Source organism: Sus scrofa, chromosome 1, assembly GCF_000003025.6.
Source record: "Sus scrofa isolate TJ Tabasco breed Duroc chromosome 1, Sscrofa11.1, whole genome shotgun sequence".
In the NCBI taxonomy this organism is placed as follows: domain Eukaryota; kingdom Metazoa; phylum Chordata; class Mammalia; order Artiodactyla; family Suidae; genus Sus; species Sus scrofa.
In genome coordinates this window covers 254,096,084-254,121,395 of record NC_010443.5, presented here as the reverse complement: position 1 = coordinate 254,121,395, position 25,312 = coordinate 254,096,084, and the positions used below count along the sequence as shown (strand labels likewise).

The 25,312-nt window shown below is 53.3% G+C and overlaps 1 protein-coding gene across 1 annotated transcript in view; it reads right to left on the bottom strand.

The window, feature by feature from the left end:
• Positions 1-25,312, bottom strand: part of RGS3 (regulator of G protein signaling 3) — a 133,188-nt gene that overhangs the window by 90,410 nt on the left and 17,466 nt on the right. Inside the window, 10 exon segments of the mRNA XM_003480580.4 lie at positions 504-855; positions 1,509-1,614; positions 2,433-2,514; positions 9,235-9,290; positions 9,817-9,907; positions 11,038-11,098; positions 19,003-19,071; positions 20,026-20,120; positions 21,156-21,214; positions 24,367-24,417. Of these exon segments, the coding sequence (XP_003480628.4) occupies positions 504-855; positions 1,509-1,614; positions 2,433-2,514; positions 9,235-9,290; positions 9,817-9,907; positions 11,038-11,098; positions 19,003-19,071; positions 20,026-20,120; positions 21,156-21,214; positions 24,367-24,417 (1,022 nt within the window).

Here is a 25,312-nt window from a genome sequence, read left to right as displayed (position 1 = left end):
CAGATGCCCTCAGGGCCTCAAATAGGCTAATATGCATCGGGAATCGCCCAGAAAAGGCAGAGTGAGTGAGGTATTTCTCAGACGTCTCTGACCTCAGCACACTTTTTCCTCAGAGTATCTCATGGGATCAATGTCTGGGGGCACGCACTCCATTGGCCCCCTTTGCCATCTTGTAGCTCTAATGACAGGGGCCCAGGGCCTACCCCGGGCCCATTCCGCTGGAAAAACACAGACTGGCAGAAAGCTCTTCCTTCTTTTAAGGTGAAATCTTCCACCCTGTGACGTCCACTGGTCCTAGATCTGTGCCCCTGAGGCCACGAAGGCCCATCTGCTCTCTACCCAGGACAGCCCAACACAGGCGGGAGCAACACGTACCCCACTTCCCCAGCCCCCACTCCCACCCCCTGGCAGGCTCCTCGCAACTCAATTTTGAGTCTTCACGTCTCCCTGGCCTCACACAGGGGCCCGTGCTCCTTCACCTTCCCCGAACCAGCTGTCCGTACCTGGCTCCCAGGGTTCAGCGGGGCCAGGATGATGTAGTTGGGGTCAGTGGAGGCAGTGGCACGGGACAAGGCAGGCAGGGTGTGCTGGCCCCCGCGCTTGGTCACCTCTGTGTAACGTTCCCAGCCGCCAAGCAGCAGCCCATCTGAGCTGTCACACACCAGGTGACAGCTGTGGCGCTGCTCTGGCCGTGCCTGGGCCCCATGGGTGCAGTTCTTCTCCCGCTTGTTGGGGGGCGACTGGAGGTCATGGGTTGACTTGCAGGAAGCCCGCCGCAGGACCCCGCCATCGGGCCCCGGCTTCACCTGGGGGACCATGCGCCACACGAGCAGGATGATCTCGCCGGGGCAGCTCCTGGAAGTTGGAAGGGGTCACACGGAGAGGTTGAGCCTTGGGGAGACCCACGTCAGTCAGGGTTGGGATTTGTGGAGGCAGAGAGGGGTCCTTTAGGTCGACTCTAGCTGACTGACAGAGGCTGGGAAGGGTGCTAAGGCCAAGGCCAGGAAGACAAGAAAGAAGACCAAACGCAACCAGCGATGTCCACCACGGGTAAAGCATCATCAAGGAGGAGCAAGCAAGCCTCCTGTGTACAACCCCTGACCCAGTCATTCTAGAAGCAAACCGAAAATGGCCATGAGGGCTTTAACCCGGAAAGTCGAAATTCATAATAGCTGTTTAACTGTGCAATTAAAAAATTTTACCGTGTCTACACATCCTCAGGAAACAATGGGCTTAGCTCTCAGGTCAGGGAACTAACGAGCTACAGGGGAAAGAGACACCCCCCACCGGAGCCCCGCCACGAACCACAGGGTCCGTTTAAGAGCTTCTTCCCCACTGCTTGCTCTGAGCCTGACCCTTCAAATTTAAGGCCAAGAAATTCGATCCCCGAGGAGCAAAGCGAATTGCTCACGGCTGGGAAGGAGGGACAGGCAGGGCAAGTGCCCAGGGCTGGGAAGGGGAGGCACGCATTTGCCCAAGGCCCCAGGCCGCCCCGCCGCCCCTGTCACCGGATCTCATGTGCCAGCTCCACGCATTTCCAGTGCTCCACAGGCCTCTCATTCAGCTGCAGCACCGTGTCCAGCTGCTGCAGCCCTGCCCGCTCTGCCGGCCCCCCTGCAGGCACAAAGAAAAGCCACTCAAGGGCTCCTGAAGCCCACAAACCCCTCAAAGGCCCTGGGGTCCTTTGTTTCTATGGTGACCTTGGCCAAGGACTGCCCCCTCCCCACCCCGACTCTTCATCTGTGAATGAGGGGCTGACCTTGAGGCTTTTGGGGACCTTAAAGGGAGGCTCCCTTTTGCCCTCATTTCCTCACTGCCTGCATACCCAGTACTGGCTAACCTCTCTGCTGGCCACCCTTCCCTGCAGGGCCCCCTTCTTCAACAGGGCCTCCCCCCAGTCCCTTGAGAACTCTTCCTTGTCGCCAGGCTCCCACACTTCATTCATGGGGCACCAACCTCCGGCCCCTCCCTGCACAGGCATCGTGGGTCCCCAGATCGCCATGGTCTGGCCTCTCCTCCTAGGATGCTCACTCTGTGAGTAGGAGAAGTCTTTTATTTGTGAAAAATAGGGAGGGAATGACTACTTTTAAGGGCCCAGCAGGCTGGACTAGGATAATATCGACTCCAAACTGAGTTCATCAACAACTCTCATTTTCCCATCTAGCCATAACTGAAAAATATAGATTTAGTTCCTGTTTGAAATGACTGGGAAACAAAATATAAAAATCTATTTTCATTTTGATTAAAAACAAAAAAAAAATAGAGAGTGGGTGTATTTTCACAGACCTCACTTTCATCTGCGGTCATTTAAAAATATTATTCTTTTCATTTTGAAAAACCAGGACATTTTGCTCCACTTTAGGGTCCCCCTTTCAGTTCCAAGGTCTTGTTTGCAGAGCCTCGGGCTGGCAGCACCCAAGACACTCACTCACCGGAATCCACGGCCTGGACTCGGACCGGAGAGTCGCAGCAGATGGTGAAGCCAAAGCCGTCCTTCCCCCTCGGGATGGTGATCTAGGACACAGCCCTGCCCGGTTACTCCCAGAAGCCGTGAGGCTGCTGCCTCTGCTCCAAGGTCAGAGCAGGCCCCACCCCAGAGCCACCTTCCTCTCCAAGGTTGCTGGAGCCAAGGAGGAGGCTGGCCAGCCCCTCGCTGTCCCTATCTCGGCCCAGGCATCTTGAGCACTGGTTGTGGGCCAAGCAGGAAGGCTAGGAGCTCATGCAGGAGGACCTGGGATGGGCAGAGCCTTGGGAGAGTGAATCTGCCTTCCTCAGCCCTGGCAGACATGGGGCCTAGCCCTTCCCCTAAGGGCCTGCTGTGCTGCTAGTCCCACCCCACCTGTGACCTGCTGCCTGCCCAGCCCCTTCCTCCTTTCCCCGGGGGTTCACGGAGCATCGCCCTGGGCTGGCCCTGCCCTGATGGCCCAGAGACGAAGCTGACCTGTTGGCTGTTGGCTGCCCTTCGGGAGCACAGGGGAGGGAAGACAGGGATACACACACTCGCCACCTCGGGCCAAGGGGCAGGGGACATGTGCTCACAGTCATCCTCCCTTGAAGGTAAGGGAGCAGGTGAGGGCAGTGCTAGGCCTCCTGGCTGAACCTGAACTGGCCAATGACCTCACGGTGCCTGCTGAGGCCCATGTACATGCCTAGTTCACAACCCCTACTTTCAGAAGCCCCCTGAAAGTCCATGGATGCTCTTTTCAAAGCAACATGCAATAACTGAGCTCTGTAAGCCAGGCTCTGCTGAGGCACTAGGGCATGAGGCCTTGGTCTCTGGCTCCCAGAGGGGCAGGAGGGTACACAGATCTCTCCAAAGCAAAGCAGGACATGAAAAGCATTAGAGCAAAATGTGAGGATGGTGCTAGAAAGAGTTCTTTGTGCCTTTTTTTTTTTTTTTTTTTTTTTGCTTTTTAGGGCCATACCTGTAGCATATGGAAGTTTCCAGGCTATGAGTCGAATCAGAGCTACAGCTATCAGCCTACACCACAGCAACTCAGGATCCAAGCCTCAGCTGCAACCTACACCATAGCTCAGGGCAACGCAAGATCCTTAACTACTGAGCGAGGCCCGGGACTGAACCCACACCCTCATGGATACTAGTTGGGTTCATTACCACTGAGCCACAATGGGAACTCCGCGTCCTTTGTGCGTTGACTTTAGACAAGGGGCTTGGTGCTCTGCAGGAACCAGCGAGGGCTGTGTTAGTGAGGACAGCGTCCCACCAGCAGCAGGAAGCTGTCGGGATGCAGCACCGCCTACTGGCTCAGCACAGCTCAGCCTTGCTGCGCCCCCTCTGTGCACCCCTGGCTAGGCTCTGGGAGGCCTGCAGCCCCTGCCCACCCAAACAGTGATTCTAGCCTGCTTGAATCAGGTGCATAAGAGGGACAGACTAAGGGTGCTGAAGTCAGAAAGGGGGTCTGGTCCCCTAGAAGAAGCGGACGTGGCATGGGCCCTGGTGCAGCATGGGGAAGGGTATCCCAGGCAGGCTGACCAGGAAGCCAGCTCAGCAGCCCTGGAAAAGATCAAGGGCTGCTGTCTCGTTAGGAGACTTCTGTCTCCTTCCTTTAGGGGCTGCTTCTTCCAGGCCGGGCACCTAGCATTCACCTGCCAGCCATTCCAAAGGCCAGGCATGGGAGCCCAGGGCCACCAGAGCCCTTGGATGTTGCCGGGGAGGCCCCTGAGGATCTGCTTCCCACCAGCCCTGGGCCTGGATTCAAAGTGAGTTTGTAAAACAGGAAACCTGACAGACAAGGGGAAGGGGGGGCAGGAAAATACCCCGTTCCCATAAGAATTCTGGGAAAACACATAGCTAAGACAGGAAGAGGAAAAAAAATGGAGAGAAAGAAAAACAAACTCTGGAGTGAGTATGGAAAGCCCAGGCTGAGGCCAAGGGACGATGACAGGAGCCCGGTCCACTCCATGCGACCAGCAGGGATTTTAGGGGCCTCAAAGCCCATCCTCAACCCAGGCAGCAGCTGAGATGCCAGCATCTTACTTGCCCTTCCCCAGTCCTACCCGACGAGGGGCCATGGTCCCTCCTGCCCGGGGCCTGGCTCTCAAAAGCAGGGCCCAGCACCCACAGGCTCAGGGCTGAGAGTCTGAGGACCAGCCCCAGAGTTGACCACACCCTGGTCCCCTCATCCAGGTGGGACTGTGGGCGGGAGACCCCTCCACCTTCCCTGGCACCAGCCTAAGGAGAGCCAGTGCAGAAACAGTCTGGGCCCGCTGGGGGCTGGGAAGAGGGGGAGCAGAGAGGGTGTCCGGGAAGCAAGCCCCTCTCCTGCTCAGCGTGAGCAGATGGGACGCATGAAGGAAGCAGGATTATGCTCTGTCCGGGATGACCACTGCCCTCATGGAGAGGACAACGTCCAAAGAACCTGGTTATCACTGCAGCCCTGAGGGGGACACAGGGCTTTATTGGGCCCATTTCACAGAGGAGGAAACTGAGGCCCGAAGCATAAGTGCTCAGCCCTCCTCTCTGACCTTGGGCCTCAGGGTCAGGCGGTGAAGGGGAGCAGCCCCACCCTAACTCTGGGACCTCGGCGACTCCTGGCAGAGGCCTTCCTTCCTCGGGATGGTTCTTGCTCTTTCCTGTCCAGAGCAGGAACTGCTTCTGCTCCTAGATCTCAGCCATGCCAGCACCTTACTTCTGCCCTCCTGCCTGGTTTCTGACCCTCTGTCATGCCCAGAGTTCAATGCCAATCCCTAAGTGCTACATTTATTGAATGTGTACATACCAGGCCCTGCACCAGGCACTGCATACCCATTCCTTCCACTCTCGCAGCATCATCCCGTGATCACCCTCTTCCACTGACAGCTAGAGTGAGGCTCAGGGAGGTCAAGCGACGTGCTCCGGAGCCAGAGCTCAAGAAGGGCAGAGCTGGGTATGAGCCCGGGTCTTGCACAAAGCTGGCGCTCTCAACCCTGCCCTGCTTTCTGGCTTGGGATCTGCCTTAAACTTGAGCCCCAGAGCCCCAGGCCCAGACCGCACTCATGCCTGACACCACTCTGCCTGCCAGTGCGTCCCATCCTCAGGCCAGTAGTGACCAAGGACTTCTGACCTCCCACTCTGCCTCACCACCCTGCCACCCAGTTTCCAGGGTCACAGGGGCAGCTCTGCAGGCCCCCGGGGCGGGGGCGGGGGGCCCTGAGAGCTGGGGGCTGGAGAGAGAACACGCGCGTCCCCTGCGCAGTGCAGGAGGCCCCTCTGAGCATCTCCCTGAGACTTACGTTGTCTGTTTGAGGGAGTTCAGGACCCAGATTCTAGTCTGGACATTAAAACACACAGAGGGACCTCGCTATACTTTTAAAATCAGGACTTTTCCTTGGACATTCCTGAAATCTGGATGGCCATTGCCTTCACCCAGCCTGACACCATGCTTTTTAATAAGAAAAAAATGTCTTGGGGGCTAACACGTCATCACTCCCACTCTGCCCCCAATCCTGAGACCCAAGGCTGAGAGGTCAAACCCTCTCTGTGAAGTCAGGCTCTGGAACCAGAGGACCCCGAGGTGCCTCAGAGCATCACGGCTACAGGGAAGGAAAATCTAGCACACAAGCACACACCAACACACACCGAAACACAGTCACACCTACACGATGCAGGACAGGCACTGCCATCCCATCGGAAATAGGGAAAGTTAGCAAAAATACAAAGTTAGCAAGAAAGACAAACCCAGCTGCTCAGCAAGCTAGTGGCTTCCAGTCTCAGGCCGGGATGCTCCCTTTAACTACCCTTCTCCCAAATCAAAATGACTAGAAAAATCAAGTAGATAATCTCACCACGGACACTACCCGGTCCGTGGTTAGGATGGGGCAGAGCTGGCATCGTCTGCCCCTAGAGAGGGTCTGCGGGTCCAGCTCCTGCCTCTGTCCTCCCCTCAGATCACATTGAACCTGCAAGGGGCACGAGGAGGCAAGGAAGCCCTTGTGGGGAGAGACATCCTGCTCAGTGAGCCCCCACTTCCAACCCCCAGCGACACCCCCGTGCCCCCACCCTCAAGGGCCAAGCACCCACCTGGCGGTAGCGGCGCTCCGAACACACCTTGCAGAGCCCATTGAAGCGGTTCATGGCTGCGGGTCCTGCCTCGGCTGCCGCCCCATGAAAAGCCGGCTCTCCCCCCAGCAGTGGGAGCCCGCACTGCGCCCCGTCAGCCTGGCATGACCGCCCTGGGAAGCCCGCCCCACAGAAGAATGGCAGGAAATCACCTCTCACCTCCCCAAGCCCTGTCTGTGCTGTGTGCCTCTGCACGATAAGCCCGAAGGCTTCCTGAAACCTCCGAATGACAAGGAAGAGGGAGAGTTTTATATTAAAATTCCTGTCAACTAGTTAGTATTCCCCGGGCCCCGGCGGGGAGAGGGCGCCTTTGTTCTGGCTGCATTCTCCGCCATGGGCCACTTTGTGATTCCAGAGTTCTCACAAACACCCCTGGCTGGAGGGGAACCCAGGCAGAAAACGCAGCCGGCTCTGTAACAACGCGCCTCCCCCTGCAAAGCCCAGGGTCCCCAGCAGCAAATCCAGGAAACCAACCTAGCCTAAGAGTCCAAGGACACCTTTGGGGGTACACCCACAGACTTCCCACGTCAAGACAGGGAACACAAAACCTCTGGCGTCTGCCTGCTGCTCAGAAGCTACTTAAAAGTCAGACTCCTCGCCCATGGACGTGGGCTGCTTTAAGGATCGGATGACAAGCAGACTGTAAAGTCAAGCGGGGAAAGGATTTCCAATCACCAGATGATCCGACCTCCTCATGTTACTGGTGAAGAAGCGGGGCCTTGAGCAGTCAGGGTCAGCCAGCAGGGACCAGGGCCCGCCTTGCAGAACTGTGCCTAGTGAGCCCCTTACGCCCCCCGCAGGGCCCCTGGGAAAACCACCCAGCCACCCACATCCTCCACGCCAGAGACGTCCCTTGGTCCAGCCCGGCTCTGGCTGCTGTGACGGGGGACAGGTCACCCAGGTTTCTGAGCCTCTGGCTCCCCATGCACATGATGAGGGGGCTGAACACGTCTCCTCTCAGGGGTCCTCCCCCTGCCCTAACCAAGTCTCTGACAATCACCCCAACTTTGCTGAGTCCTATGGACATGGCTGCCTGTACAAGCCTGGGAAAGTCAAATGCGCCTTAGAACAACATCCCTAGAGGTCAGGGCCTGTGTGCGGGGTCCAACAGGACTCTCTCAGGCCACCTAGAAACCTGCAGTGCTGATGTCCCTGTAATTCCTACAAATCCCCAGGGAGGCTCCCTGGTCACTGTCCCTCTGTGCTCGGCGTGTACAGAGAGAGGGAGAGAGGCCTTTGTAGCCCGTCCCTCACCCCAACCCCCCAAAACCAGAGGAAGCTTTTAAGCTTGTAATGAAGCCACAGAAAGCAGACCCCTGGCAAGTTACTCTAATACTGTAATATCCAATATGGTAGCAACTAGACACATGTGCAATTGAAATTTAATTAAAATTAATTAAAATGTAAAATTCAGGTCCTCGGTCATACTAGCCACATTTCAAGTGCTCAGTAGCCACGTGGTTGCCATAGTGGACAGCAGAGCCCTAGCCTGTTGGCTCTGGTGGGGGGCAGGGACCTCTGGCTTGTTGACAGCTATACCCCAGCACTGAGCACAAGGCCTGGTCCATGTGGATCTTCCATAGGACCGAATGGGAGTTCCCATTGTGGCTCAGTGGAAACAAATCTGACTAGTATCCATGAGGGTGCAGGTTCGATCCCTGGCCTCGCTCAGTGGGGTAAGGATCCAGGGTGCCATGAGCGGTGGTGTAGGTCACAGACCCGGCTCGGATCTGGCATTGCTGTGGCTGTGGTGCAGGCCGGCAGCTCTAGCTCCAATTCAACCCCTAGCCTGGGAACCTCCATGTGCCGTGAGTGCAGCCCTACAAAAAAGACACACACACACACACACACACACACACACACAAGGACTGAATGACTGAATGAATGACTTGAGTAAACGAAAAGGAAAATGTCTTGTAGATTATAACACACCTCAGTGTCACATATTGTCATGGAAAATATTACCATCTTATCTTCCTGGCTAGGACACTGGTAAGAGGTAGCCATACCTCACATCAGATCCTACCTCTGCCACTTGCTGGCTGCGTGGACATGGAAAGTGACCTAACGTCTCTGAACCTCACATGTCCCGCTCATCCTCGGGGATGCTGTTAGGCAACCACAGAGGGGCTACTCAATCACTGGGAGTTTGTTCCTCCCTCTCGGGCATTAGAGAAGACCATAGATCACCTGACACATCCTACAAGGAGAGGAAGTGAATTTGGACGAATTCCCCAAAATCCCGACAGGAAGGTTCCTCTCTAAATTCAAAGCCCTAATGAAGTGACAACCCATCAGCCTTGGGCTCAGACACACAGCTGCTCCCTGACATCAAGGGAGCCTAACAGGGAGGGAATTCAGCCACAGTGCCAGGGAACGCAAGGGCTCTGAGGGGGCCTGCAGGAAACAGAGGACTCAGCTTCAAGAGACCAAAAGTCGGTACCACCCAGACTCCCCCATTTCCAGGGACCAGGGCCTGGTGCTCTCCCCACCCCTGCCCCAAGCCTGAGTACCCCAAGAAAAGCACAAGAAATGACCCTTAAAATTGCACAACTTGCTGAGTTTCCAAGTGCCAAGTGGGCTGGCACAGAATGCCAGTCTGTTTAGGTGTCTCCTGGGCCAGGGGACTGATCCGAAGCAGATTAGAGCCCAGAGCGGTTACTGTCCCCACCTACCTCGAATTTCTCCCCTTCCGCAGGGTCCTCACATCCTGGCATTGCCAACAACGGGTCTGGAAGGCGATGGAGCAGAGTCAGAAAGTTTCTTCTGATATGTAAGTGCCCATCCTGCAGACCACCCGGAGGACAAGGCCAAGGTGCCAGGGCCATGTGGCTGCCTGAGCCACTCCTGGCCTCTGGGATGTGGGAATGTCCAGGCTCAGGCCCGGCAGGGGCTCGGGAATCAGGTCTGCATGTGGGGACAGCACAGAAAGAGACAATCCTCAGGGCCCACATGGTTCATCTGTAGAGGTGGGCACCCCAGGTCGGCAAGGCAGCCATTGACCTCAGGGCGGGGCCCCCAAAGCTCAGCCCACCATGAGCTAGAGGTCAGGGGAGCCGAACCACATGGGGTCAGGCCATAACCCTCTCCAACCAGATAAATAAAGGTGTCATGTGTTCTAGGGCCGGAATTCTAGCAGGTGCTTGCAAGAGGGTCTGATCACAGCCTGGGGTGACACCTGTCACAAAACACTGATGTTACTATGTAGGAACAGGGAGAGGGGCAGCATGTCTGGGCAGAAGGTGGTGTGTATGTACCTCTCAGGGGCCGCAGTCTTCGCCTGGCCACTTTCAGGTGCTTGGTCAGGCCCAGGTCCTCCCCAAGCAGGTAGTACCAGCCGCTGATCTCCTGTCACAAGAGAAAGCATGACATGCTCAGAGGAGGCAGAGGGCACAGGTCAGGCAGCCCCAATCCTCCTCAAGAAGCAGCAGCTGGAGGGCCTCCCTCAGAAGCAGCCTCTCTGCAGAGACAAGACACTCCAGCCCCCCACCCCAAAGGAGCCTGCACTTCCAGGAAGCCCTCCTTGATGCTCCAGGCAGAGCTGGTCCTCCCCTCTACCCAATTCTCACCACCTCTTGTTCCCAGAGAATAAGTCTACTCACGAGCCTGCTTCCCCACAACCCCAGGCTGTATACAGGCTCTATGATGTGCCTAGCACTGTGCCTGGTATGTAGTAGGAGCCAAATAAATGTTGACAGAACAGAAGGGGGAAGCCAGAAAGTAAGCCTCCTGAGGCTCCTGAGCAGCGGGGGAGCATCTTCTCCCACTAGGGAATGAAGCCGAGGCTGAGGCTGTGGTTAAAACCAGAGATTTGGGACCTACGGGTAGAATAAAGGGTCCTCAACCACCTTCCCCAGACTTGACTTCCAGGACACAGAGCTGGGTGGCAGGGCCACCTGGCACCTGCATGCAGCAGGCCATCAGGACATCTCCAGGGATGTGCAAGAGGAGCACTGCCTCTCCCTGTCTTCAGAAGCCTCCAATGTTGGGAATGCAGTCCGACAGAGATGGGTAAGGGACTGGCCACCCAGAGGGAGGGGCCCCTAGATCCCAGAGTCTTTACCCGGCGGAAGGAAAGCTCCACAGAGGACACTCTGAGCACCTGCCAGGCCCAGAAACACGAGACCTGATAGACAACATCAAGGTCATCCCTGGAACAGACCATGAGAAGCACCTGGCCCTCATTCTCCAGGGCAGGGCATGCTCTGAGCTCTGAGGGACCTGCCAGTGTCCTTAAGGATGCAGGCCAGACCCAGAGCTGCCTGGCAAGACTTGGAGCTGCCTAACAACTGGTCTCTGATAAGAACGAGCCAAGACGGGGACCCTTGGTCACACAGGTGACAAACAGTTGTTATCAAGCCACAGGGCACTTCTCTCAGTGGGGCACCATCTCACAGTCAGAAGCCCCGCCCAAGGCCTGCCTGTACCAGGCCTGGCCTAGGTGGCCTGATGCCGCCAGAAGCTTCCCTAGGACCCACCTTGTCCGGAGCCAGGAGGGACTTCACCCCGAAGCTCATGCAGCCGATGAATCCACTCTGTCTGGGAGAATAAGAGAAGCACAAGTCAGCATCTTTTCACTGGGCTATCTCAGGAGGTCGGCAGACGAATGCAACACAGGTTTGCCTGACGTACTGCAGTTCACAAAGCACTCTTACCTGCATCCTCTCATTTGATCTTTCCAACTTTGTGAGTTAGGCTGGAGCAGATTTATTCTCTCCACCTCACAGATTAAAAAAAAAAAAAAAAAAAATGGAGGCTAAGTTGATCCCCTTCCCAAGGTCACAGAACTAGTTAGTGGTAGAGTCTCATGGGAAACCAACCACAGAAGCTCAGCGCTACCTCATAAGCTTGAGCTGTTCTGGTGCTGGGAGGCTGAAGAACTGGTCCCCAGAGGGAATTTCAGCTCCCACATTGGCTGGTGATATTCGATCCCAGAGAGAAGTTATGGGACCTCAAGCTCAAGAAGCTTTGTCTTAGGTCCAGGTGGGACCTGGGCAGTGCTTGGACATTTCCAGTTCAAGGTTCAAACCAAGGTGACACACAAAAGTCACTGAGACCAACACGAGCTGGCAGTAGGCATTAGCCAGGGTCAGGATGCATGGGGATGTCACGCTCAGCCAACAGGCTGAATTCAGTTGGGTCTTTCTTGACTAAACATAATCAAAGTTTCTAAAAAAGCATCCATCACTGAGTCTCAATGTCCAGGCTTCAGAGACTGATCGATATGTGGAAGCTCTCAATAATGATGAGAAGATTAATATCAATGAAATGCAAACATCATCTTGCTATTGTGAGGCAAAAGCAAGTTTACAAATTTGTGATTTAATGAGAAAGATATCCACTAGGAGTTCCTGCTTCAGTGTGGTGGGTTAAGGGTCTGGTGTTGTCATAGCTGAGGCATGGTCATAGCTGCCGCTCAGCTTCAGTCCCTGACCTGGGAACTTCCATATGCCACGGATATGGCCAAAAAAAAAAAAAAAAAAAAAAAAAAAAAAAAGGAAAGAAAGAAAGATGTCCACCAAAATATTAACAATGGTTGTATCTGTATCTGCTGAGTGGGATTAGAAAGGTTTTTGTTTTCTCCTTTGGGTTTTTAGTACTTTTAAATCTTCACAGGGAACAAGCACTACTTTGGGAATTAGAAAAGCAAAAACCAGTATACATGTATTTGAAAGTACTTCTCTCCTACCACATCTTTCTCCATCCCAGCACCTCTTAGAGTTGCTTTTTTGCCTTCTGTTCTCTTCCATCTTGGCACATTCCCAACTTGGGCCCCTACAGAGGTTGGTTTAATAGCTATCAATCAAGAAACAATAAGGAGAGTCTGGAGAAAGCTGTCCGCCCACCCATGCCTGCCCCGGTCGAGGACCAGTGGTTTACGATGTCTTTATAAACACATTTTGTTTGGATTCTCAAGAAAGAGGGGCAGCTCACCACCCAACAGTCCTAAGAAAAATAAAACCAGCTTCTTGCAGACAGCCAAGCCAAGCATGGAACAGGACTGCAGAATGCTGGGAATCGGTTCTCAAAACTGGCGCCTCTGCCCTGCAGATGCATGCTCTGCACCAGGCCCTGACTCACCAGCTACTCGCACTCTGCTCCTCCCTCTGCGTTCTCTCCATGCCTCCCTCTCCTGCAGCCTAGGTGCCCCCTTCCCATCATACAGGCCATATGAATCATCTACCCATAGACGACAGTGCAGTCACCCCATTAAAGTGACCTTTCCACATCCACCTCCCCACCCACCACCGAAAACAAATACTCCTCCCTCTGGGGACACGGCCAAGTCAGCACGAATGGAGGGGCAGCTGCAGTGACCAACACAAATGGCAGACACTGTCCTGAGCTGCCATTCCAGAAAAACCTTGTCAAGACTTTGCCAAAGTCCTCATCACTGATTTAATTTCGTCTGTTGACACATTCGAGAGCAACCCAGCTGGTATCTAGGTGCCCACCCTGCCTTGCTGTACACTTTTCTTTCACTCTGGGCATGGCTGTAACTTTTGAAATCTCCAGGCACGGTGCTTTAGCTGTAATAAAACCTGCCTCTCCCTGTCTTCAGTAAGTGGAATTTTCATTCCCTGGTGCTTAGAGAATGATAAACGGTTAATAGCCTCCGGTGAGCTTCACTTCCTGCTAAGGGGCCTCCAATGATTTCATGATAATTCGGGCCAAGCAAACTGTCACAGTTAATGTCCATAAGCAGGAATCTCTCTCTAAATGTTCTTTGATTAGCTACTTCTGAAGCCTGCTTTTGAAAACCTTTGGAAGAAGACAGACTTCTTTTACACGCAACCTGAGTACTTGACATTATACCAGGCAGGTAATAAACTTGGGAACAGGTGCTCATCCTGGAGAGCACCCGAAATTTCGCTAGTCACCGAGTGTCAAGGGCCAAGCCTTGGGTACTTCTGAATGCTGAACCCTGAGCTCAGGGCCTGGTGCCCTCAGTGAGAGCTTGACAAATGGATGAATCCATCATGTCCATGTTGGCAGGCAGTGGGCAAGGAGCCACAGCATTAAGGAAACAGGACAAATATGCAGGAATTTAAATAGTAGTTCAAGACAGCAATAAAAGGATGTCACTCGACAGGGCGAGATTGACAGATGAACAGGCCAGGCAACAAATGCTGAAAGCTCAGAGAGGCAAGAAGGAGTTTAGGACTTAGATGCTCAAAGAAGGCCTCAAGAGTTTAGCCAGAGAGAATGAAAGGAAGGGCATTTCAGGCAGAGGGAACAGCCAGTACAGGAGCTCGGAGGTAAGGCTTCAGGGAACAGTCATGGGATATAGTACAGCCAGCCCTCCATAAGCAAGGGTGCAGAACCTGTGGATACAGAGGGCTGACTGTACCACACTGCTTTATAAAAGGGACTTGAGCATCCACGGATTGTGGTATCTTTGGAGGGCCTGGAACCAACTGCCCTCAGACACCGAGGGATGGCTGTACTTGGCTCGGCTTACTTCTGCATGCAGGGTAGGAGACCCACTACAAAACAAAAATGCATTATTTTGAGGGAGTGCAATTTAATTCTCTCTCTCAGGGGCCTTAATCTATTTCTGTTACAGAGTCATCCCATTTAATCTCAATTTATTTTTAATTTGATGGCTGAAATTGCACACATATTTTTCCATTCATTTTTTTTTCTTTCCTTAGACTCAGTCCCCATCTCTGGTCACAAGCTCTCTACCATTACAGCGCTGTACTTGGCACTGAGGTCCTGTTTATAAAACATATTAAAGGAAAGAGCACAGAGCACCCAGGATGGTGTGTGACACATAGCAAGCAGCCTCTCCATATATGTAGCTACTATTAGCGTAAAAGACTATGTTCATCAAACATATACTGTGTGTGTGTTATGGTTTTTTAACTTGGTACAAAACACTATCATTCTAAGATTGTCCTCTGACCGTAAGTTCTGAAAATGCTATGATCGATACCAGAAGCTTCAGTTTCATCCAACAAAACTTTTAAATAGCTGAGTTCCACAGTCAACAATATTAAGGAGTTTCTGTTACTTCATAAATGTGATAATGGCATTGTGGTCGTTTTTTAAGCCGTCTTATAGAGAGATACATAGCTGAGATGAGATCATGCCTGAGATTTGCTTTAAAATAATCCACTGGAGGCGGGGAAAGCGAGTGAGGCCCCTAAATGAAACAAAATTGGCCATATATTGATAACTGATCAAGCTGGGCTATGAATACATGAAGGCCTATTCTATAAGATGTTTTAATTTCTTAAAAACTCACAGAACCTGCAAGCTTGAAAGAAACCTGAGCGACCACTGCATTTGAGAGGTGAGGAATCCGAATGTCCAGAGCGGGGAGGGGACCTATCCACATACTCACAGCGAGTGAAGCTAAGCCCAAACCTACTGCTCTCAGGCCTGGTTCTCAGCTCCCACTGCGGTCACCACGTGAGCGGGAACCATCCAGCCCTTCCCCAGGACTTCTTTGCAGATCATCCTGTTTCTCTGACACAAATTTACAGCCATCACTGGAAGGATCATGAGAATTCGAGAAACAGATGCTTCCCTTTCACCTCCCATCAGTTTCAAAACATAACTGCCACATATTCAGCTGGATGATTTGTATATAAACCACATCATAAATGCTATGAGAAGTGGCCTGAGGCCTGAGGCACAAGGGTACTGACAGAAAGTGGCTTGGAGCCCTTTATCACCTGTGTGAGCCGGTCAAGTGGACTGTCATGTAGTTATGAGTATGTGAGTTTGGTGCCAGGCTGTGCATCTTGTTTTCACCACATCCTGGCTGTGTTACCTTAGGCAAGTTACTTAACCTCTCTGTGCTTGTAAAAGGGTGACAGAAAGAACCCCTACCTTATATGGTGTTGTGAGGACTAAATTAGATAATGCGTGGAATACGCTTGATGTCCACACTCTTAGCGGACATCAAGTGCTTAATAAACACAATCTATTATATAACCTCGGGCGAGTTCCTTAGCCTTTGTAAATCTCTTCTCTGAAGTGAGGGACGATAACAATCCCTACCTCTCAGGGTCATTATGAGGATTAAACGAGATAAAGTACATAAAGTGCTTGGCACAGAGAAGGATTCGTGAATGTTTGTTTCCTTCCTTCTGTAATTGTCCTTCATGTCATTAAGTTGAATGTCCGTCCCTCAGAGGAGGACAATTTGGGTTGAGAGTGTTGAGCGGGGCCGAAGTTTCCGGCCATCGCCCCATCTCCTCCAGCTCAGAGGCCTTCTCACTCAGAGATGGATCGATATTCTGCCTCCCCACCCGCCGAAGCCGGCCCCTGTGGTGCTGGCACCTTTGGCAGGGCCATCTGTTCAGAGCGCAGGCCTGCCTGAGCCTGCTCTGTCCCTCCTGAGCCTCGGGTTGGGACTGTGACCACGAGCTTGACTGTGTTTTGTTTAAAAAGGAATCTCACTTTCCCAAAATAGGCAACAAGTGGAGACACTGCCTCTGTCACGCTACCTCACTGGGTGCTGACTCACTTTCCCCGGCCTCACTCTCTTTTCCAAAAACCGCCAACTGCATTGCTGCTGCGTCTCCCGTAGGCTCTGCCCAGCTCGCTCTGGTCTCACACAAGAGCGGGTCAAAGTGGAGGGAGGGAGGGAGGGAGCAGAGGAAGCAGCCGCTCCCGCAGTTTGGTGTCTGCCTCGGGCACCTGCTCCCCTCTTCCCGCCTCCATCCAGGGGGCTCTTCAGGCGCCAGGCGCCCTTCCACCTCTCTGCCACCCCTGTCTCCGTCAGGGCTTTCCCTTCCTGTGTTCATCCCTTCAAGACTGGATCCTGACCCTTGGTCCTTGGCACCCATTGTCTTCCTGGGTGGTCTCACCTGTTCAAAATTTCACCCACTGCCGTGGCAGCCAGGGCTCCCGCTGCTCCACTGTGGCCACAGGCCTTTCTCCCCCGAGCTCCAGGTCAGTAAAGGCAACCTCCTACAAGCGCTCAGCGGGCTGCCGTCCAGGCACTGCCATCTCACCATATCCCAAGCTGGCCCTTGCCCCTCCAGCACACTCTGGCCTAGCCGGAGACATCGCCAGCTACCCAGAAGCTATCCTTGGCTTCTCCCACTGCTCTCACAGCCAAATCACCACCAAGTACTGTTGGTTTCATCTCCTAAATATATCTGAATCTGTTTCTCTCCCCTTTATCCCTAAATCATCTCTCTCACAGATCACCAGAATCTCCCAGCTCTTCCTCCACCTTCCAAAGGCCCCCCGGAATGATACACACCTCTGTCATCCCTTGCTCAACACCCTTCAGTATCTCCCCATCACCAGGGTCCCGAACACCAAGCTGGCTGCATGAGAGTCACCCTGAGAACATGGGTGAATGCAGATTCCTAGGCCTCGCCCAGGAAAATCTGGACTTAATCCGATATGACACCTGGGCACCTGTGGTCCTCACAAGCATCCCGGGTGAGTCTGAGGCACAGCCAGGATTGAGAACCACAGGCCCTTTGGAGAAAACTCACACTCCAGAGAAAACCTAGGCAATCATCTGATGTGGTTTACGCCAACCTGGTCATCTTATCGCCCGCCAGCCCCTACTCTGTAACTGACCCCCCAGCAATAAAGAGTTTGCAGATCCCTCCCCATTCCTGCCCCTTCTGTCCAATCCAGGGTCAAGACCGAAGATCCCAGGGTCTAAATGCCTGGGCTCCCATCTTGGCTTTACAGTTAGTTCACTGGTCATGGGACCTGGAGCAGGTTACTCCCTTTCTTAGCTGCAGTTTCCTTTTAAGACAAAAACACACTTTTCTTGGAGTTGTTTGAAGAACCAAATGAGATAATGCACTGTTAACCCTTGGCTTGTGGTCAACACCCCGTAAATGGTTGCTCTCATCATCGAGGCCGTGTCCTTCTCCTCACCCCCACCCCCCAAGTCTCTGTCAGTGGTCCTCTCCTGAGCAGGACAGTCTCTGATTGGCCCCACGTGTCCCCAGCACCTGTGACAATGTTGCCACTTGGTTTTGGTTTTTGTTTTTGTCTTTTTGCCTTTTCTAGGGCCGCTCCCGCAGCATATGGAGGTTCCCAGGCTAGGGGTCTAATCAGAGCTGTGGCCACCGGCCTACACCACAGCCACAGCAACATGGGATCCGCATCTGCAACCTACACCACGGCTCACGGCAATGCTGGATCCTTAACCCACTGAGCAAGGCCAGGGATCGAACCTGCAACCTCATGGTTCCTAACTGGATCCACTAACCACTGAGCCACGACGGGAGCTCCAATGCTGCCACTTGGATAGCTAGGAAATGGCAGCCCGACCGATGAGGTTTACAGCACCCTCAGCACCATTCCATGATAACAAGGAGATGTTCTACTGAAAGACAAATCCTTCATTATAAAGGATGAGGAAGGCTCTACTTTAAAAGCATACTGGCTATCAACTTTAGGGTACCAAAAAGCCTTGAGCCCCCAAATGTTTCCTGGGTCTAAGTTGATGAGCTTAACTGATTTTCATGCACCTCTGCCCTTCTCCAGTCCCATCCAGCTCTACGATGGTTGGACAAATGTTACTGGCCACAGAGTCCCCCAGATTTCTTGGGCTGAAAGAGCCCCTGCTGCTCACAGGGGACCATGCAGTCAAGTGGCCTCAAGCCCTTCCTTTAGCAGCCAGCTCTCCCCCGCACTACCTCCCCTGCTCTGTAGCAGCTGCCATCACCAGTGACCACATCTGCTTCCTGAGTCCTGGGCTGCCTGAAAGATCAGCCTGTTTGCATCGTCCTACATGAAATGCTGGGCCTCCTAAAACCGGCCGCCTCACGGCAGCCTTAAGCCACCAAGCATATTCCTGCCTCCTCGCCTTTGCCCCTGGTGTGCTCCTGGCCCCGAAGTGCCCTTTCCAACCTTCTCTCCTTGTCTTATTCGCAAGTTCTGCCCCAAGCTCAAAATCCCACTTTCTGCATGAAGCCTTCCTGGATCACCCCAGCTTGTGATGAATTCTTTTCCTTCCACACCTACTGTCCTATCATTCATTTCATTCTTCTATTCAGTCAAAAATCACCGAACATCCACGTGTGAGTCACTGGGTACAGAGGTAGCTAAGAGAGAAATGGCCCATTTTTTCATGGAGCTTCTACATCTGTGGAACTGAGACTTCGGGTGTTGCTACTGTGCTGTTTCTCCATGAAGAGCCTGGTGTCCCCTCCTGAAAGTAGGTGCCTTGAGAGCAGAAGCCACATGTAGGCTGGCTGCCATCCCCAGTGGCCGACACAGTATCTTGTTGACACCAAGGACCCGGCACACGCACCTTGGTGAACACGCTCCTTGGGATCACCTGGAGTGACAGGAACTCAGTGGGGTGGCAGTCTCTCAACCTTAGTACCGCCACTACCATTCATTTATCCAACAAGCACTAATGGAGCTCCTGCTGGATGCTGGCCACCTGGCTGCCAACCCTTAAGCCCAGAGCAGGGTCTCTCCCCGAGCTGAGCAGCTCTCCTCACCTGGAGCCACCAGCCCTGTTCCACACAGTGACCAGAAGGCGCTTCTGCTCGTCTTCCTCTTGGACAGGCCTGCAAAGCAAACCAGACAGTCAGAGCTCCAGTCCAGACCCACAAAGTCCATCTTAACAGCAGATTTTGGAAATAAGCTGAATGTCCAACCATAAGGGGCTGGTTAAATAGAGCACAAAGAGTGTGGGAGGTGAGTATTTATATTCATAAGTGAGTTTACATTATATTGTTAAGGATGAAAAGGAGGTTACAACAACATTACAGAACAATGTCACCTTTGTAAACACACTCCCACACAAATTCAAAGATGCGAAAAGAAAATACCACAAAACCTGTATCAGTGGGTAGCAGGACTAGGAGTGTTTTCTCTTTTCTTCTTTTTGTTTACCCGTATTTTCTACTTCTGCTACAATAAGCAAAATCACCTTGTGTATTATGGAAAATAACAAAATATTATTAATTTTCACTAATAAGAAAAGACAAAATGTCCATGACCTTCCCACGGGCCCCAAAGTTTGAGGGCAAGGGAAAGAAAGAATAATAACAAGAACACCCGACACTCTGTGTTACACTGTAATATGTACACTTCTGCTCTCTGAGATCAGCACTCTCCTAGCCCCCTCTTACAAACAAGGAGGCTCAGAGAGGTGAGCAAGTTGGGGATGGCTGGGTAGGGAGGCCAAACAGCCCTCAGCTTGGAAAATTCCTTCTGCTCAAGGAGCAAGCTTGGCCCAAGGCACAGTGGGAAATTGCCGACTTTTTTTCAGGAGCTGCCAGCCTCAGGCTGGGCATTTTAGTTATGAGAACCAGCCACATGATACCTTATCACTGTGGCCTTGCTGCTGGGCTGGGTGCCAGGGATGCAAAGACACAAGTGAATGAGAAAACAAAGACATCCTTTCGAAGGCATTGTTTTTCTGCTTAGATCTGGTCCTAGATTTGGCAAACAGAGCTGCTTCCAGATAAAGATCCCTTCCCTCTCCTCTCGAGGGCCCAGCTGCCCCAGACTCTTACAAGAAGAAGTGCTCATGGAAGACCGGGTCTCTGCAGTCTGGGATAGTCTGCGTTTTCTGGCGGCCCAGCCGATTATCTTCAGGGATCAAAGAAATCTCGAATAGGAGAGAAGCAAGCATTAGCTGATCTCAAAGCCGCATGATTACCCAAGCCCGAGGCCAACTCTGCACATCTCCAAGTTAAAGCCTTCCCAGTGCCCTTCAAACTGGCCTCTGCAGAGCACCTAGTGGTATCCCCAGTCAGATGCTGGGAAAGAAGGAGGAGCCCAGAACTGGAGGCACTGGTGTCAGAGGCCAGGAGAGGGCCTCAGAGCGGGGGAACCAAGGAGGCAGCCACAGGCCCAGGCAGAGATGGGGTACAACTTGACCACCTCTGCTCTTCCTCCAAACAGAGAGCTTCCCCCGCCACCACCCCTCAGCACCAGTCTCTTCTACGTTCCCAGCAGCTGCTGAGGGCTCCCTTCCCACGAGGCTCCCAGTCAGCCTCCAGGCCCCCAACCACGATCTCATTCCAGCACCATACATCCCCAGCCTCAGGTTCCCACCCTGCTTCTGACCTTGTCCTGGCCCAGAAGGGCCTCCCCTGGGGGCTTGGGGAAAAACGCCCACACCTGACATCTGACTGTCTCACCCTCTGGGAGGTGCCTGGCCTTCGACTTGGGCTGGAAGTAGGCGCGTGCCCCTGTGAGGCCTCCATCTTCACAGCCAAGCCTCCACTCAGATGGATCTTCCAGCCTCAGAGACACTCCCTCCACTCCACCACCCAAACCTGCCATCCTGCCTCTAGTCTCGGGGAAGAGGAGCCATGAAGATGTTGCTTTTCACAAGAGGGCATCCACTCACTCGCTCACGGTGCCCACCTACAGGGTGACGCACAAGATCACCCAGAAGATTCCTGCCCTTGCGGGAAGCCCTAGGGACCGAGCCAGGCTAAGGGAGGGGGTCTCTCTCAGCTCAGGGCCTCATCACTAGGCCTTACGAATGGCTGCTGACCAAACAGGTAACCGTAGCTGCCACCTCGAATAGCCCCAGGCCCACATACGTGCTGAGACCTTGGAACTCAGTCCAATGATGTGGCCCCTCACTACCCCCACCCCACCCATCACACCCCCACCTCCAGGCATCATATACCTTCACGTAGGAATCACAGGCGCCAGGTTCCTTGCTCATCAGATCTTTGCCTTCTATGACTAAACAGAGAATTAAAATGTTGGGGTGAGGAGTTCCTGTCATGGCTCAGTGGTCAACGAATCTGACTAGGAACCATGAGGTTGCGGGTTTGATCCCTGGCCTTGCTCAGTGGGTTAAGGATCCGGCATTGCCATGAGCTGTGGTGTAGGTCACAGACATGGCTCGGATCCCATGTTGCTGTGGCTCTGGCGTAGGCCAGTGGCTACAGCTCCGAGTGGACCTCTAGCCTGGGAACCTCCATATGCCATGGGAAGTGGCCCTAGAAAAGGCAAAAAGACAAAAAAAAAAAAAATGTTGGGGTGAGAGGGAAGGATCATCACCAGGCTCTTTATCTGCATAAGAACCACTGGACATCAGCCCCTCTCTGGTCTGGCCCACTGCCACCAACGCCCACCATCAGGCAGCACCTGCACTGAGACATTATATGGGCTTTCAATGCCCTGAATCCCACTGCTGGAAGGGAATGTAAAATCTGTTGAGTCCAACCCCTCAGTCAGCGGGGAAAATGAGGCTATGAGGAGGGCCCAGAGAAAGTAAGAAACTTGCCCAAAGTCACAGAGCAATGGGAATGACAGAGCTGGGTTCAGATCCCTGTCTCTGACTCCCAGTCCAGTGCTCCTTCCACCACACAAGGCTGCCTCCTGGGATGGAGGGGCCAAGCTGGAGAACTTAGCCTGCCACTTACCAGCCATGTGAGCCAGAGCAAGTTGCTTCACCCCCGAGACTGACTCTGCCATTTGGTCAGGCGTCAGTGACAACAATAGGTTGGTAATAATAATATCCACTCACATGGTAGTTGTGCAGATTAAATGAGATGATATGCTTAAGAGGCTTAGCAGAGTGCCTGGCAAATAAGTACCTGCGCAACAAAGGTTTGCTAAAGGAAACAAGAATAAATAAAGACAAGGAAGAGGCAGGGGTGGGGTGGAGGTCTGGCCATGAGAGTAGGTATGGCTTGTTTGCCTGAGGTCTGTAGAAATCAGACAGTGGAGGCTTTCCTGTCCTGGCTCAGTGGTTAACGAAATCCGACTAGGAACCGTGAGGCTGCGGGTTCGATCCCTGGCCTTGCTCAGTGGGTCTGGCGTTGCTGTGAGCTGTGGTGTAGGTTGCAGTCGCAGCTTGGATTCCGCGTTGCTGTGGCTCTGTTGTAGGCCAGTGGCTACAGCTCCGATTCCCAGCTCCCTAGCCTGGGAACCTCCATACGCCACAGGAAGGATCCCAAGAAATGGCAAAAAGACCCCCCCAAAAAAAAAATCAGACAGTGGACCTGACAGAAGCTGAGCCTCTTTTCTATTTTCTTTTCTGATGAGTTTAGAACGAGCCCTTGGGCTTGGCTCAGATGGAGCCCCTGTAGTCTGAAGCGTGAGGCCTGGGAAGCCAAAGGAGAGAGGACAACGGCCTGGAAGGGATGAAGGGCCTGAGACTGGGGAGAAGCCAAAGCAAACTGTGCAGGACAAATGGACTGGGGGAGGCCAAGATGCACTTTGCAAAAACTGTTTGCACAGCTGGAGTCAGGCTCTGGCAGGCAAAGAACCCCCCTCTGCTGGTCCTTGGGAACTTCACCCTGGGCTCCCCAAGGCCAGGACCGGAGGGCCCTGGTCGCCTGCTGGCCTGCTCTGCCTGGTATCCTAGTTACTGCTCCTATGTGCATCCTTCCTGTGGGTGTGGTTCTTGAGGGCAGGGTCCAGGCCTGATGAACCCCTGGGTCTCCCTGGCCCCCCGTGGATGTGAGGCAGGCATGCCCCCCCCCCACTACACGCCCTGTCTTCTAAAGAAAAAAGACCCTAGACAGACCAGAGTGACACAATGTAGTCAGAACTGTGATGAGGACCCAGAGGAGGAAGCAACAAACTCGCCCTGCAGAGGGGTCAGGGGGCGACTCCTGGAGGTGAAAAATGAAGCAAATGAGCCTTCCCCCCACATCTTGATGAGATTAAAGCCAGGATATTTCTTACAAAGTCAGAGTAAGGAAGACTTACTTTTCAAAGGGAGTTCAAAAAGCAGGCAGGCTCAGACACAAGGAACAGTGGGTGCAGAGGCAGAGACATGAGCAAGCATGATGCATTCAGAAGTGGGGGTGGGGGAGATATAACCAGACAGAACAAGGTGGAGGGTGGGTGCCTTAAACAGAAAGAGCCAGGGAGGCTGGAGAGATAGGCAGGGCTTGCTGGGTCAAACACAAAGAGTGCGGCCACCACAGAAGTGGTGTGTGGTGTGTTGGATGGAAGGACGGACAAATGATAAATGGCAGGTCAGGTATAAAACCCTCCGGGTAGGACCTCAGACCTTCATGGTCTGGCCCCAACTGATCCCTCCACCCCTTCCTGTGCAGTGCTCTCCTGTGCAGCATGCTCTCTCTGACCCCCGGGGCTTTGCACTTGCAGCTCCCCATGTGTGGACAACCTGGCCTGCCAGCTCCCCTCTGCCTAGCTCAGGCCCATTCCTCCCTGAGGATGGAATGTGGACATCACTCCCCCTGCCAACTCCTCTCTGCCATCCTATCAGCACCATCTTTTAAACACAGGTGAGTACTCTTCCTTGGCATCCCCAGACCTTAGCCCACGGCCAATGCTCAAGCCCTATTTTGGGAATTTATGGTTTTCTATCTCATTTAACAGACACTAATACAGGGCTTGCCACATGCTGGGCTCTGTCCTAAGTGCTTTACTAGTATTAACTCCTTTAATCCTTGGCACAATCCTTAAGATAGGTACTAATCTCACCATTCAGCAGGTGAAAAACCAAGCTTGCTTTTAGGTCCCTTGGGAAGACAAGTATCAGAGCCAGGTTTCCGACGTGAGCAGTCCAGTGACACTAGGCTGCTATCAATGAACCCATGACAAGAAAAAGAGAAAGAGAGAAGAAAGGAGGGAAGGCCCCCTGCTCCATCAGGCCAAGGACAATGCAGAAGAGCTGGGGACAGCTCCTGCCTGCTGTGGACTCTGCCTGCATCCAGGCAGGACAGGGCAAGGTCTCTAGATGGCCTCCTAAGTGAAGAGCCACTTTTTTCAGTGGACACTTGGGCAGGATACTATACAAAGATGAAAAAGAGGCCTTGGTCACAGGGACGGGGCCACCTGTCCCTGGCTCCAAGCAGGAGGCTGAGTGACTCCCCCGCTCCCTGGTGAGCCCAGTCCCCAGCCATACTCACTGTGGAGCAGCAGACCCCGGTCCTGGGCGTCAATGGACAGCTTCAGCTGACCTGGGGAAACAAGAGAGATCATGTCGCCTCGTCTCCTTGCTGGATGAAAAATGGAGTAAGAGGGATGAGAATGTCCTTCTGTTCAAGTGAAGTGGCTCAGAAGGGAGCTCAGGAGTTCCCGTCATGGCGCAGTGGTTAACGAATCCGACTAGGAACCATGAGGTTGCGGGTTCGGTCCCTGGCCTTGCTCAGTGGGTTAACGATCCGGCGTTGCCGTGAGCTGTGGTGTAGGTTGCAGACACGGCTCCGATCCCACGTTGCTGTGGCCCTGGCGTAGGCCGGTGGCTACAGCTCCAATTAGACCCCTAGCCTGGGAACCTCCATATGCCGCGGGAGCAGCCCAAGAAATGGCAAAAAGACAAAAAAAAAAAAAAAAAAGAAGGGAGCTCAGAAGCCACTAGCTAAGCCTCCTCACTGCATCAATACTTCCAGGGGTGGTTTCCCAGCCGAGGCTTATACCCCACGACGCACCTCCTCACTGCTTTACAAGACAGCCCAGGTCAATGCTCAGGAGCTCTCACTACTGACAGTCAGGAAAGTTCTTGCATCCACATCATGGTGAGGCTAGACTGCAGAGGTAAGGATCCTGGGCTTCAGTCAGGAGTCTATGATTGGGGCGGGGGGGGGCTTGGCCAAAGCTCTCCAGCTGGGATAGACAACTAGCTACGTTCTGGGAAGGCACTAACAACACAAGGATCTAGGATGAGTGAGTCCAGGGAAAAGCAAAAGGAAAGAGAGCAGCTGCAGGCAGAAAAATCCTTCAAAGTCAACATTACTGCCCCCAGCTCTTCCACAGAACCTGACCTCTCTAAAGAAAAGCTAAAGAGACTGTCTTTAACCGTGACATAGAGCCTTGCTACTCAAAGTGAGGTCCAAGAACCAGCAGCATGAGAAG